This window comes from Candoia aspera, chromosome 5 (genome assembly GCF_035149785.1).
Source record: "Candoia aspera isolate rCanAsp1 chromosome 5, rCanAsp1.hap2, whole genome shotgun sequence".
In the NCBI taxonomy this organism is placed as follows: domain Eukaryota; kingdom Metazoa; phylum Chordata; class Lepidosauria; order Squamata; family Boidae; genus Candoia; species Candoia aspera.
The window spans coordinates 11,995,377-12,011,551 of record NC_086157.1 but is presented as its reverse complement, the minus strand read 5'-3'; the positions used below and the strand labels follow the sequence as shown (position 1 = coordinate 12,011,551).

At 40.1% G+C, this 16,175-nt stretch overlaps 1 protein-coding gene across 1 annotated transcript; it reads left to right on the top strand.

Annotated features, from left to right (window-relative positions):
• The first annotated feature begins 1,349 nt into the window (after positions 1–1,349).
• SLBP (stem-loop histone mRNA binding protein) lies at positions 1,350–15,570 on the top strand. The gene is made up of 8 exons (XM_063304595.1): positions 1,350–1,493; positions 5,161–5,286; positions 5,596–5,700; positions 9,420–9,479; positions 11,257–11,388; positions 12,380–12,529; positions 13,564–13,648; positions 14,764–15,570. Exons 1-8 carry the CDS (start codon positions 1,447–1,449, stop codon positions 14,821–14,823), a joined length of 765 nt encoding a protein of 254 aa, XP_063160665.1. The 5' UTR covers positions 1,350–1,446; the 3' UTR covers positions 14,824–15,570.
• Positions 15,571–16,175: the final 605 nt, after the last annotated feature.

Here is a 16,175-nt window from a genome sequence, read left to right as displayed (position 1 = left end):
TCAACAGCTGTCCTGGAGACTATTTGGAGGGACAGGGGAACAAGGGGGAGGAGTCCCTCTTGCAGATGCAAATTCCTCCCCGTGATAGAAATCTAGGGAAGACCTTCCCGAGTACTGGAGGAGAGTTCTATGCAGTGCTTAAGTGGAAAAAACCAGTACAGATCGAGCAGATAGGAATATTCTGTTTGATGACATTCTTTGTACTATTGCATGCCTATGTTCAAATCAGAGATAGGGAGAAGAAGGACTGGTTAAAAACTTAAAAAGGTGGACTATTGATGTAAGCAGGCAAATCAGTGGAGGGCGTTAATAACTAGAGCAAAAGGTTAAGGAGTAACAGCTCTCTAGCATTTGATCCAGTGTTATTTTTAAAAATAAAAATCGCAAAAAAGTTTTATTTTGGAAAAGGAGAAATTATGGCTGTGCTATTAAGTGATCAATACACTTTAAAGGTAGTTTATATTGTTAAGCTCTAGTTGATTGCATAACATCGTGGCATGATGAAACAGTAACGTTCTGAATTGTAAAACCACAGCTTGTAACTTTTGGGAATGTTCTGCAGTGTAGCAAAAAGACACAACTTTAACTGTTACATGCACACAAACAGCTCTTTCTTTGCCAATGCTGCCAGAGATCTCTACACAAGGCCAGAGTGATGTCTTTTCATAATATATATTCCAGATTTCTGTTGCTAACAGGAAACAAGGGAAGCCCTTTGAGTCCAATAAAACAAGATAATTTTAAAAATCTGATTGAATTTCAGAAGTCTCGCCAATTTTTTTTTTCATTCTATCCATATCCCTTACCCAGTGTGCAGAAATATTTCCTTCCCAAAAGGCATTAGGAAACATTTGCAAAGATCTGAGCAGGAGCACCAGCCCAATCTAAAGAAGGCTAAATAATAAATCAACAATAAATCTCTCGTTGGGAAACAGGTTCAGGTCAGAAAAGAGAGCGAGCGGGGCCGGTGGGTTCAGCAACGGCCCAAAGGTAAGAGTTGGGTGCTGCAACATTTTGTTGCAGCCGCACGCCCCAGCTGCAAACTTTCCCGCCAAAGCTTCCGCAGTGGGAGGGTGACGTTTGCCCAAACAGGCAAAGGGGGCGGGAGGAGGAAAGGGCGGAGCTTCGCGCCCCAGAGCAGACCATTCTGACGCTGGTTATGGGGGAGTCTTGTTCAGTAATTAGGAGTGGAAACCTCCCCGGGGGCCTCCCTGCCTCTGGATAGGAAGCTGGAGGCGTAGAATCCTCAATCCATGGGCCGCGACTGGCTCTTTCGGCCTCAGCCTCTGAAAGGGAGCGGTCGTGAGAAAAACTCCCCTCCCCGGCCCCTTTCAAGGTGGTAGCGCCTCGCTTTGGTTGGCGCGCGCGGCGCCTGAGCCCTGACGCGCCGCAGCTCTGAGGTTGGCGGCGGCGGGGACGGAGTTTCGGAAGGGTTTTGCCGCCATTATGTCGTTTCGCCAGCGAAGCCCCCTCGTCGGTCGGACTCGTAGCAGGTACGTCCTCCATCGCAAGGGGCGACAGGGGTCGTCCCCGGAGCCGTCGTCGGCCCGGCCCGGCTGCTTGGGAGTGGCTCTGGACCGCCACCCGCGGAGGCCTTTCTCTCCCTTGTAACCAAAAGTAACAGGAGGCGCCTGAGTTCAGCCCAGGATTGGCGAGGTTGGACTGGGAACGAGCATTTTGAGCTCCCCACCCCCACTCTCTGGGTGATTTGGGGGCTGCCCCTCCCCCGCTGCCTCCTTCGCAGGGTTGTTGTTGCGAGTCTCAGATGAAGGGCGTCCCCAGGCCTCGCGCTCCCTAGATGCAAAAACTGGAGAAAGACGGGATTCCCCCACTCCATTCATCTATAAACAAATATGTGTGTGTGTGTGTATATACACACACAGGTATAGACTAGGGTTTCTCAACCAGGGTTATGCGAGAGGTCAGTAGGGGCTCCCTGAGAGATCACGATTTATTTAAAACATTCAGATTCGGGCAACTACACATTAAAGAGGTAAATTTCATTCTTTATTTTCAGTTTAAGAAGATTGTTAATTCATATATACAGGCCTACAGATGGAATGAATATAATAATTTTATAACTTCTGGCCTATCTTTGAGCCTGAATGAGCAGAGGTTCCCCAAGGCCTGAAAAATATTTCAAGGGTTCCTTCAGGGTCAAAAGGTTGAGAAAGGCTGGTATAGATATATCAAATGATGTTAAAAAAAAAAGGATGAACATATAGAAGCTGAGGCCTCGATTCATCAAAAAGGTGCAGGCTGATGCTGGGAAAAAGGTAGAGCCCAGACAGTTCTTCTGGAAAGTCTTTTCATTTATTTATTTATTAATTAACACCATGTGACTTTGGGCAGTTCACAAACGAAAACACAGGACTGTAAAAGGAAGTAGTCTTCCTCCGGGGTGGGAGGAATTGCTTATGAAAATGCAGGCCTCTTCTGCCTCCTGATGAGCAAGACAGATGGCACATTCAAGGCTTAACATCAAAAGCATTTTTTCCTCTGAAGTCTTCATTATAGTTCTGGAAAGCAAATTAAAACATAACAGCATAAAATAATGTTGATTATATTTATTGTTATTGATAAGTCTCAAGATTTTGATAATTGTAATGCTGTAAGCTGTTTAAATTAGTGTTGATTGAAGCAGCATAAAAATTTTTTAAATAACAACATCTGTAAAGGGATATAAGGAGAAAAATTTATTAAACTGAGCTTGCTGATCGGAAGGTCGGCGGTTCGAATCCACGTGACGGGGTGAGCTCCCGTTGCTAGTCCCAGCTCCTGCCAACCTAGCAGTTCGAAAACATGCAAATGTGAGTAGGTTAATAGGTACCGCTTTGGCGGGCAGGTAATGGCGTTCCGTGTGGTCATGCCAGCCACATGACCACGGAAGTGTCTACGGACAAACGCCGGCTCTTCGGCTTTGAAACAGAGATGAGCACCACCCCCTAGAGTCGGACATGACTGGACTTAATGTCAAGGGAAACCTTTACCTTTACCTAGGTCATAGAAGGTTTTTATAAATGACAATTAAAACAAGTCATTTACCTTATTACAAACATCATAAGACTGTCACCACATTTACTAGTATTACTAAAAATAGTTCTTGGTAGAGTTAAATAATTAGAGTGCCTAATTAAACCCCACTTTCATTTTGATCTTTGAGTTGTTCACAGCAACGCACAGAGATAGGCTTTTCCTGTTTGCTTTTCACAGGAATTATGTGAGATAGTGATTTGGCCAAGGTCATTATTTATTTAATTTTTATCCTGCCTTTTTTATTTTTATAAATAACTCAAGGCGGCGAACATACCTTTTTTTTTTGGTAAGAATTTTACTAAGTTTAGAGCATAGATAAAAACTACAAAAAGAGGAAAAAAAGAAAAAGATGAAAAACAAATTTAAAGATTGCATAAGAAGTGACTTCTGACTTTCAACAAGAATATATAGCAACTTCCATAATTACTCCCCTACTCTAAATCTAAGGGACGCGGTGGCGCTGCGGGTTAAACCGCTGAGCTGCCGATCGGAAGGTCGGCGGTTCGAAACCGCGCGGCGGGGTGAGCTCCCGTTGCTCGTCCCAGCTCCTGCACACCAAGCAGTTCGAAAACATGCAAATGTGAGTTGATTAATTGGTACCGCTTCGGCGGGAAGGTAACGGCGTTCCGTGAGTCATGCCAGCCACATGACCACGGACGGGTCCTTAGGGACAACGCCGGCTCCAAGGCTTAGAAACGGAGATGAGCACCGCCCCCTAGAGTCGGACACGACTGGACTTTACGTCAAGGGAAACCTTTACCTTTACCTTTACTCTAAATCTAACCAAAATCACATTATTTCTATAAATCATCCCATAGACATTGTATATATCAATAAAATCATTTGCTTCTTCCCCCTATATATAAAAGAAAATAAACAAATATATAAACCTTCAATCACCGCCCCCCCATAAAAACCCATTTATAAAGTATTTCCCTCCTGTCACTATTCTATATGTTTCTGGCCATTATATTAACAATGAAATTATATAAACATTTTAAAAAACATTTAAATTATCTACTTCTTTGCTTAATACTATAACCTTACCCCTATTAAACCTTAGAAAAGGAACTTCAAATCATTACAGAAAAATAGAATCATACTGCCTTAGAATCAATCCACATACTACTTCTTAATTTCTTATCCCGCCTCAAAATAAACCAGAACATTTATTTTCCATATTATACACAGGCCCACAGCCCCAGTTAAAAAGTCAGCAGAAAATTTCTCACATAACAGAGCCATCTCAAAACACTCTAAGACGAACCAGTCATTATCTTGCAAGTCGGATTGTAACACCTTCATGACCAGTGTATATTTGTCAGCTGGCATTTCTTCACTCAAAATCGGGAAAAGTGCCTCCTGCTTGTTAAATCTCTTCTCCCTTTAGAAATTCAAATTTGCCTTGGAAATCTGGCATAATAGAAATGGTGGCGTTATACCTGCTGCATAAAAAAGAAAAAAAAACCCCAAACTTTTGCTCCACACTTGGGTGAGGAGAAGTAGGATGGAAAAAGAGCAAGGAAGAAGAAATTAATCAATACACTGAACCTTGTAATCAGGACTTGTAACATAGTGAAGATGACAAAAATGGATGTGCTCTAGCCAAGAGATCCATAGGATTATCTGGCTGCCTCGTATATGATGCACCTTTTATATTCCCAATTTTTTAATATAATATATTTGTAATATGTATGATGTGCTGCCATACGATAAATAAATAAATAATGTAATCAGACCATCATTAGTCATCTTAAATGCAGTGTCCACGTTTAAGAAACGGTAAGATTTAAAAACAAACTTGAAAACTGGTGTGTAATTGCTGTGACATTTGGCACATTTAGATCCCTTTGTGCTGATTTGTAACTATGCTGCAAATTTGGCCTGCTGTGATAAACGTTTGGCCGTTGAGGGGTTTTCTGGTGTTCCTATGCTAGAAAATAGGAGAATACAGCTCCTTTTTTCCCTCTTATGCTTGAACTAGGAACAGTTCAAAACAAACAATCCCCTGACCAACTTGACTAGGTTATTTCTGAAACTTTGGATCTGAGGGAGGATTAGGCAGACAAATGACTTGTAATTTCTTTTCTTAGAGTGTTTGTTTTTTCAATTGTTTCTTCATAGACCAACAGCTTGTTGGAGTCAAGGAAGGAAGCGTGATGCAGATGGGAAGCACAGAAATACACATGAGCCAAGTGTCCCAGCCTTTGATTATGATACATACAGTCTGGTAGATGGCAGATCAGATAGGTATGTGTATAGAAATATTTTCTCACTGTTAAGCACAGTTGAAGTTTATTTAACCCAGTGGTGACCATGAAATAAAACGTTTAGTTCCTGATGGTATACTAGCAATGTACTAAACACTTTTAGTATCACAAGTGAATGGTAATAAACACTATTATGCATAGAGTAATTTAAAAGCACTACTTAATGAAATAGGGTTCACTAATACACTGTGGATGGTGTAGTTTAACCTGCAAGGCACATTTTGATATTCTGTATTTTAAATATTGTGACAAAGGTGCTGTTTTGTTTTTACTGGGACTTGGTTTACAGCTTCACAACACCAGAGGGCCACAAACCCCATTCAAGGTGTTCAGACTGGGGAAGTGCAGTTGAAGAAGATGAAATGAGGACTAACGTTAATAGAGAAATGGCAAGGTACGGATATGTAATCTGTTTAAGCTCTTTTACAGAACATGCACACACGCGAACATACATACATACATACGTATATATGTATATATATAAAATTGCTGCAATAGATAGTCATGGCAAAACAAAAAATTATCTTACCTAAATGCAAAAATCAATTTTTATTCTCTGAAATAGCAAGGTATTACTGCAGTAAGGTAGCCAAGACTCTTTTCATGTGGCATAATTTTTTTCATACAGAATAGAAAACAATTTTAGATTGTAAGAATAAGTTGGAGAAGGTGCAGTAAAAAAGATTCCTCTTGTGGATAAATCCAGCAGGCCCAGAGTAGGCGGGCAGTGGCTTAATGTGCAAGGAAGGGAATCTGTACAACTCTAAGTGTTCCTTCAGCACTGGCAGTATAAGGTAGAGCTAATTCGGAGATGAGCTCCAACATCTAGAACAGGGATGGATGATCTCAGGCTGCTGATTTCCCCGCCCTCTTTTGCAGCCCTCAGAATTCCTTCTGTCCAAGTTTCTGAAAGCGGAATACAAAAAAAATTAAGTGGAAGCCAGTGATGATCAACTAGCCAATTCCTTCAAAAACTGTTCATTTTGATATTTGTGTTCTTTATACTAACTGTGCTTCCAGTTAGCAAGGATTATGGGAGCTGTAGGCTAAACTTCTGGAGAGCAACAAGCTGAGGAAGGCTGTTCTGTCTTCCTTGGTGTTAGGACAGTGTGATTAAAACACTGTTACTTCACAATCAGAATGACTAGGCATAAAATGTGGTTCTGGCTTCATATTCTTGATTATATCCAAAAATGTTCCTGAATCATTTTGTGGTTTCCAGAGCTCACCAAAATCAAAACATTGATTTTCTTTTGTTCCCTATCAGCTAAAGGAAACTTTTTCCAATTTAGATAGACTTCGTATCTTGAAAGGGAGTTGTGGTTGGGAGGCACAGAGGAACCAGAGAAAACAAATATGTGCCAGAAATCCTGCTTGCCTCCTGTGACAGCCTTATGTCACTTCTGTCACCCTCAGAACTGCCACTCAAAAATTGCCCAATGCTTGATTCAGCAAGTGGTAGTAATTACACTAAATATAAAATATATAAAAAGGAACTAACATTTAGATTAGATGCTGTGGACTGCACTGCAGATGAATCCGGGAGTTGGTGCTGGCATGAAATAACTTTTTGCATTTGCCAAACTAGTTGAACGTCACCCACTACGAAATGTCAGAATATTGTTAAATGTTGCTAAATAATTTTAGTGGTAGGATGATTGTATTTGAAGCTGTTGAAAGACTAACCTAGCCAATTTTGTAATTAATTTCAGTATAATAGTTGCTAGGAGAAAATTAATTTTATTTCTTCATTATTTTGTATAAGCAGATAAGGTTTTTTTAATCTTACTACACTGTGTGCACAATTATTAGGCAAGTGAGTATTTTGACCATATCATTTTTATGCATATTTTCCACCTCCACGCTGTATAAACCTGAATGCTTATTGGATATAAGCATATCAGGTGATGTGTATTTGTGTAATGAGGGAGGGTGTGGCCTAAGGAGATCAACACCCTATATCAAGGTGTGCATAATTATTAGGCAGCTTCTTTTCCTCAGGCAAAATGGGTCAAAAAAGAGATTTAACTGACTCTGAAAAGTCAAAAATTGTAAAAAGTCTTTCAGAGGGATGCAGCACTCTTGAAATTGCTAAGATATTGGGGTGTGACCTCAGAACCATCAAACATTTTGTGGCAAATAGTCAACGGGGTCACAAGAAACGTGTTGAGAAAAAAAGACGCAAATTAACTGCCAAAGATTTGAGAAGAATCAAACGTGAAGCTACCAGGAACCCATTATCCTCCAGTGCTGTCATATTCCAGAACTGCAACCTACCTGGAGTGCCAGAAGTACAAGGTGTTCAGTGCTCAGAGACATGGCCAAGGTAAGGAAGGCTGAAACTCGACCACCACTGAACAAGACACATAAGTTGAAAGTTTTCAAAGGTTTTATGGACTGATGAGAGTGACTCTTGACGGACCAGATGGATGGGCCTGTGGCTGGATCGGTAACGGGCACAGAGCTCCACTTCGACTCAGACGCCAGCAAGGTGGAGGTGGGGTACTGGTATGGGCTGGTATGATTAAAGATGAGCTAGTTGGACCTTTTCGTGTTGAAGATGAACTCAAAATCAACTCCCAAACCTACTGCCAGTTTTTAGAAGACACTTTCTTCAAGCAGTGGTACAGGAAAAAGTCTGCATCTTTCAAGAAGACCATGATGTTTCTGCAGGACAATGCTCCATCGCATGCATCCAAGTACTCCACTGCGTGGCTAGCCAGTAAAGGCCTCAAAGATGAAAGAATAATGACATGGCCCCCTTCCTCACCTGACCGAAACCCTCTTGGGAACTTGTGGGCCCTTCTCAAATGGGAGATTTATGGTGAAGGAAAACAGTACACCTCTCTGAACAGTGTCTGGGAGGCTGTGGCTGCTGCTGCACAAAAAGTTGATCATCAACAGATCAAGAAACTGACAGACTCCATGAATGGAAGGCTTATGACTATTATTGCAAAGAAGGGTGGCTATGTTGGTCACTGATTTTTTGTTTGAAATGTCAGAAATGTTTGTGAATTTTGAGTTGTTTATTATTCTCACTTTAACAGATGAAAATATACGAGATGCGGGAATTTTTGTTTTTCATTTAGTTGCATAATAATTCTGCACACTAATAGTTGCCCAATAATTGTGCACACATAGATATGCTCCTAAGAAAGCCAAAACCTCACTTTTACTTTCTTAAATATTCAGGTTTGAGGTTTGTTAACGTTTTGGATTGACTGAGAGCACTGTAGTTGTTCAATAATGAAATTCATCCTCAAAAATACAACTTGCCTAGTAATTGTGCACGCAGTGAAATAGGATTGGTTAAATGAACCACAATGTTCTGGGATCGTGCTTTAGTATTGTTTTAAAACTCTGTGAGTATGCTTTTATAGTACAGGTAGTCCTTGCTTAACAACTGCCCTGTTTAGCAACAATTTGAAGTTAACAGTGGTGAAAAAGTAATTTTATGACTGGTCCTTGCACTTAATGACTGTTGCAGTGTCCCTGCAGTCACGTGATCAAGATTTGAGCATTTTACAACTGGTGGGCGTTTATGGCCATCGCAGCATCCCATGGCCACGTGATTACCATTTGCATGTTTCACAATCACAACTGCTTATGGACAGCAATGCAGATTGTTAATCCGTGATGTCTTTCTTAACAACCTTGGGTGATTCACTTAACAACCACAGCTTACTGCAACTTAAGTGGGGTTGTAAGCCTGTCGTGGTCATGTGATGTCTTGCTTAATAACCGTGTTGCTTAGCGATGGAGTTGCCGGTCCCAATTGTGGTGTTAAGCAAGGACTACCTGTAGGAAAGTTTAGAGCTGTGCAGTGATCAGATTTCAGGGCAAAATGCAATTTGGAGTGAGTATGAGCACACACGTTGCACCTGTTGGAGACACCTTAAAGTAGCTGCGTCTTTTCTGTGGCTTGCTGGCTGCCCTCTGCATTTGGTTTAAGATGCTCTTGATAGGTGCTCTCCAAATGACATTTTGCCCTTATCTGCATTGCTGCACAATGCTAGTAAAATGAAGATGGAAACACCAACATTGGTGTAGCAATACACCATTGTAGGAATACAAGTACTGGAAAAAAACTTTATTGAAGCAAATGTTTTACAGATACAAAAGAAAGCTTCTGATAAATGAATTTGGAAGAGAAAGAAAGATCTCTACTGGAAGGTAAGAAAAAATGTATTGTGCATACTAAATCTACCAGAGATAATCACTATTGCTCATGGACAGCAATGTGTTCAGAGACAGGCTCCCCACATTTTATTTTATTTTATTAATTTTAAGATTCTTTTAATGAAAGTGAAATAAAGGGGAAATCCTCATTGCAAAGACTCACCTCTAGCATTTTTATTTTCAAGCATGCTTTTAGGCCCCATGATCTCATTAGCAAATAAAAATGGCGAGGAACTGCTGCCCAGTCCTCTTGGATGAAAGTGTGTTGACATACCAGGAAATTTGGGGGCTGGAACTGCTGGGAAGTGGCCTCTCCAGAAGTGCCCACAAAATCCATTGGTTTTGTAACAAAGATGACATAAGTGTTGCCACACAAATCCTGATGTGACAGCACATGCACAAGAGATTGAACTTGCATTGTGATGTTGTAAAGGCCAGTGAGCCTCTTTGCCTTTCTCCTGATAAATGAGTCCTTTGTGTTGGGCCACGCCTGCCTGGCGGCCATCAGGGAGGCACCCGCAATTCCAAATACATACAGTCCAAAAAAGTTGCCTTCCCTTGTTTTGGGCTAGGTTGATCGGATTGTCTCTGTGGAGTCAGTTTGAACTCTCTACTAGGAATAGTTTTATATTTCCTTGCAATATGCTTTTACAGGCTTTCACGAAATTTAATTTCACAAAATGACTGTGAGGTACTTGGCCCTACAGTCCCAGTAGCATCAACTCTCAATACACGCCATAAGGATATATGAAGAGTTTTATTATTAGGGAGTGATTCCAAGCACTTTCATTGCCACGAATAACTTTTGGTGCCCAAAGCTTTAAAAACATCCCAGTCACTCTCCTACTTCCCCCCCTCCTTTGTTCTGTAAGTAACTGCCTGGTATATTTTACTTTCATTTTCAGGCAGCTCTCCGTTCTACAGTATCAGGCACAACCTTGAGATAAAGCCTCTTTAAACAATTTCTAACGGCAGAGAGTGGAATGCATCCCCCCCTCCTTTGTTCCCCCAGTGCTCAAAGCTACAAGGGTTGATCTATACGCGTGCCTAAGACCTACTTCCCTCATACTACTTAACCCATGTTCAGGTGTGACATCCAGATGCCATTAACTATTGCTCTGGATTGCTTCACCCTGACAATGACATCCACTGAGCTAAAAGGCAGTATTTCAAAACAAGTAACAAACTAAAGTGTTAATTTTCACAAAGCACTTTGCCCAACAATGAAATAACAGTATAAATTTCTAGAGTAGCCCATGGAGGCAGTCAAAGGTGACTCCAGAAATATGAGTGGGAGGGTGTGATGGGATAACAGAGACCACTCCGTTCTGTGCCTGAAATACAACTGTTTTTTGTTGCATAGAGAGGCTAAGCAGGTTGATCTGCAGAAAGGCCCCGGTGGGATAAAGAGTCCTTCAGGTATCCTGGACTTAAGCAGTGAAGAATTTTAAAGATTAATCAGTATTTTGAATTAAGTCTGAGTTAAGAGCCGTCACTGTTACCAGAACATAGTTTAATATTTTGATTAGTAGCAATCACATTTAAGGCATTCTAGAGGAATGTCATTTGGAGGCTGATGAAGATGAATAATTGAAGCCTGGCTATATTATAGTGGCTGGGAATGAGGAGATTTTAGGGAAGTTCCCATGAGAAGTGCAGAATAGCACTAAAAGCATGGGCGGAAACCTGAATAAACCTGTTTTGGCTTGTGTTTGAGGATGCAAAGCCGTGAAATGGGAGTAAATGAAAAATAAAAATTCTATCCTTCCAGTTCGGATTCCAAGGAATCTACGGCAGCTGTGGAACTTGAAACTGATGAGGCTGTTCTAATGAGGAGACAAAAACAAATAAATTATGGGAAGAATACGTTGGCATATGACAGATATATTCAAGAAGTTCCAAGGTAGGCTCTGTTCACTAACAGTGGAGATGCTTTTTCAGTACAAAGTATAATTTAATTGTAGATCTTCCTCAAGGTAAATTTAAACTAAGGTTTCAGTGTAAAGAAAATAAGTTATTCATCCCAAGGGGTACCTATAATTTTTTAGTAAACCACCGTAATCTTTTATAGTGTTATAGATCAGCCGGTATATTGGATCAGTTCCTGAGGGTGACATTGGATGCACAGATTATTGTCAGGGTCAGCCCAGGAACAATGGCAAGTCAGAGTGTTTCAAACTCCAGTTCTTTATTTGCTATCACCGTACAGACAGAATCTTGCCAGACTAAAGCTACCCTACCTAACCTAAGGGGAAATAACCAGGGAGGCTCTAGGGTGGGGCCACCTTCTACTTTCCCACCAACGCTATCTGGACTGAGAGTCCTCTTATCTCCTTGGAATGTGCTCCCTCCCTCCTGGGAATCAGCGGCATTGCTGAAATCCACCACAATTATACTTCTAAGAAAGAAACATATCCATGCTTTTGATGGGGGAAGGGGTGAGCAAAAGGGGAAATGGTAAAAAGAGGTGAGAAAATTATCCCTGGAAAATTGGCCTTAATCTCATACTGAATTCTGGCTCACATGCTTTGTAATAAGTTGGCTCTATAATTTGTAATTCCTGTTCTCAAGGATGGCTACATTGAAGGCTGTGACAGAATATCCTGAGAGGTTGAGATTTTCATCTATTTCTGATGTCAAATTTGTGCTAAATTATTCCTCTGTGTTAACACTGAAAAAAAACAAAAACAGTAGAGCATTGTTGACAGAGCATGGCATATGCCACATTGGAAGATGACCAGTAATATTTCTGAACAACCTGCCAAATATATGGCCTTTTCTATTTCCTTGGATAATTTATCGAATTGCTGCAATGCTAAGTTGCTAAAGGTTGATGATATGCAGGAAATTAAATCTTGGCTGTGCTAAAAGTAGCTGAAATGTTTCTTTTAAAGGTGTCTACGGGTTCCAGGTGTCCATCCGAGGACTCCAAATAAATTTAAAAAGTACAGTCGTAGATCTTGGGATCAACAAATCAGACTCTGGAAAGTTGCGTTGCATTTTTGGGACCCTCCTCATGAAGAAGGCTCTGATGCACAAGTACTGTAAGTAGCAGCAGTGTTTAAGAGTGCATAAAAAGTGAAGCATTTAAACATTTAGGGTTATTTTAGTTCCTGAAACATTCAGCTGTAGTAAATTTCTGAAATTAATCAGGTTTGTTTCATTATAAAGCAAAGTTTGGCTTAAAAGTTGTAATTTGGCTTAAAAGTTGAAACTGAGTTGAATTCAATAAACAGTTAAACCTCGCTTAATGACGGCCCTGTTTAGTGAATGTTTGCAGTTACGGTGTGCTGAAAAAGTAACTTTACAACAGGTCCTTGCATTTACAACCATCGGTGTCCCTGTGGTCATGTGATCACTATTTGCATGCAGTCAATGGAGAATCTGGCAGTGAAATTGCAAGTCACAGTCACGTAATCTCTTGCTTAACTGCAGGTGATTTGCTTAACCGCAGCGGAAGTGAGGTTGTAAGTCCATCACAGTCACATGATATTTCGCTTAATGGCCACGTTGCTTAGCAAGGGAGTTGCTGGTCCCAACTGTGGTCGTTAAGTGAGAACTACATGTAGTTTTCTACAAAATGTATGCACTTACAATGCTAAGCATGTTGATGATTCCTGGAGTGAATTAACAATCAGTTGCATTTGACAACTGAACAATTTAACATTATGTGTTGTGGACTGGCAGGTTATTGGAATTGTACGCCAACTCCAGAAGATAGTCGGTACAACAGAGTATATGCAATTGTTTTAAAACAGAGTTACTTTTGTTTGTTTACACTGATATTTATTTCTCTAAATACAAATGGATCTTTGTATTACTCATCAATTAAGTAAGTTGCTGGAATACTTTTGCAAATTATTTAAATTTAATACTAGAAATCATTGGAAAATAATTTTAATTTGAATCTTTAGTTCCTCTGCCTAATTTTTCCTGAAGATACTGATGTCATTGGGTAAGACAGAAGCCAAGTTTTGTGCCTAAAGAGAGGCTAAAGGGATTAAACTAAATTGTCCCTTTATCCTAACATTAGAAGCCTGTTTTGTAACATCACTAATTCCGTGTTTTATTTTGGCAGTAGCCCTGTTGATCTTGGTGATATGGAAACAGAATCTGTAGGAAGTAATTCCTTGATGTTACAGGGAAGTTCTCAAGAAAAGAATGTAAGTAATTTGAAGCTTGGTTTAAATTTTAATATTGTTTCAGCTTGTATAGATGGCTAGTTGTGTAGCTGGCTACTTTTGAGCTCAACTTGCATCAAAATCCCCAAATCAGAGGTTGTTAATAAAAATTATTGTAATAATGCTTTGTTAAATTAATACCCCACCCAGCTCCCTGCGACTCAGGTTCTTCAATTGAGTGTTGTGACACCCTGGGAAATTGCAATTTTTGTTTTTAATGTTCTCAGCCATATTACAAATTACAGTTCAGTAGCAACTTTGAAAGAGGTATCCCTGGTATTAAAATACTCTTATTTTTATGAAAGAGAAATACATGTATGGTACTCTGGAAACAAATTTGGCAGGTTATTGCCTTGTAGTATTCTAAACACTGTGGAGGAGTCTATCCCTGGCTGTTCTGAAGTAATTTTTTCCCTTGTATCGTTCCCTTGACTATTTGACTCTTTTCTCATTCTAACTTGATTTGTGCTCTTCTTGCTTCACTTCCCAATCATCTTGTATGTTGTCTTTTTTTCTTCTCTTTTTATGTGCTTTCTGCCATTAGTACAATCACTCTCCTTCACTTAAGTGAGACTTAACCAAGCTGAAATCTGTTGTGAAAGTTGCACGAAATGTTCCAGAGTGATACTCCTTCAGCCACTGGAATCATCTTGACTCATGTGTTGTATAATGCAGTTGTGACAGTACATTTTGCCCTACCGGCCTTATTGTAGAGCTCAGTGAAAATGCTTTTGAAGATAAGACTGGTAGGGCAAAAAGCTGTAAGATTTTGATGGGAAGTGATCAGAAAAAACGTGTTACAACCCTGAGCGAATGGAGGATGAACGTAATAGGATTTGAATGAGTGCATGATGTGTGTAGAAAAATGAGGTTTGGGTATTTGCCATGTGCAGTTTTATTGAGAGTAATTGTGATGCTTTGAGGGGAAATTGTCCACTATTTCGGAGTATTGAGAACTATGTTGTCAGATTTTCAATACTAGTCAGGTGTGTCCTTTTTCATGTAATGCCTGATAAAAATAGCATGTTTCTTAAGTATAAGTAGAGATAAATAATATGTAGTTCCTGGTATGTTAATTATTTAACCCTTTATTCCAGGAGAATTGTACAGGCACACCAACCAAAGTGAGAAGTATTGACCATCAATCAGATGACTAAATTCAGCTAGAGGCACCTTCGGGCATGAAGCTTACGTCACAAGTAGAAGCATGTGTGCTGCAAGTTTCACTCTGCGGAAGGGACAACTCTGATAGATTCAAGCAGAAATAAGAAATTTCCTGTGTTATCATCTAGAGCTGTGGCAGCTTTAAAATGAAAATCAATGTTTCTCTGGCCTTTTTAAAAGCATAAAAATGGAGTCATAAGTAATTGGGCAACTGCCTAATTTATATACGTGCGTATGCAACAGATGGCTTTATAAGCGGTTGAATTATAGTTAAGCAAAATCAGAATAGGCAATATTGCCCCAGTTTAGCAGTTTTAAAAGATGAAACTTTGGTAGGAAATGTTTAGTTTTAGCACTTGGTTAGTGACTTTTAACCATGCCGCAAATATAGGCAGGAAGAGGTAGTTCTGCACGCTGCCCTGTAATTTTTACAATGTGAGAATTTATGCTTTTGAAATTATTTCCTTCAGAGTTACCAAGCACATTACAATAACAGTTTCCCCGAATAAACGGGCTCCTTTGAGAAATAAACGTCCTCTTTCTGGTGTAGATCTCACAGAGTTGTAAACTGATACTTGTAAATAGTTTTCTGCAGGGCTATACAAACTTTTAAAGAAGATTGAGTGAAGGGAGACTTGGAAAGTTATTTTTATTCATTCTTAATATAATTTTTTTTTTACTATAGTTGCTGTTTTTGTATGGAATAAAATATAAATAAAGAACATCTTTGTATAATACGAGTAAGAGTTATGTCATTTTCAAGCATTCTGAAAGACGATGCAAAGAAAGATTCTACTTTGAGGTTGCTATAATCAAGGCAGCACTCCAGCCATCCTGTTAGGATCCCAGTAATATGTATGCAGTTCACAATTGTGACAATGCAAGCTGCCCACTTCAAAGTAAACCCCGCGGGGGGGAGGGGGGCTTTGTTCCAAATAACGAATTGCAGCTCCACCATACGATCTTTGAAATACTTTGGCACTGGTGGGAAATGGTAAATGTGCTGAGGAGTGGGAAAGAATATCTGACCTACTATTAGCAATGTGAACAGCTGGTTTGAATGATCTGTGTGTGAAATGTGTGTGTTTTGAATGTTTTAAGTGTGAACCAAAATGGAATTGTACTGTTGCAGATGCTAACTCAAATATCACCGTTTCAGGTGAAATGTTTTCAGCGTTCAGTTTTTGGTGATAGGACCACGCTCAGCTCTGTCCCGCATCCAACCGCCTCCCTTTTAGAGCCCCAAACTAGGGCCGTGTGGTTACCTGGTGTCGCCGTGTGGGACTCTGCCTCTTGCCAACCATGTCTTCAAAGCATGACTGATGGTTCTGGGAAAGTCATGGAA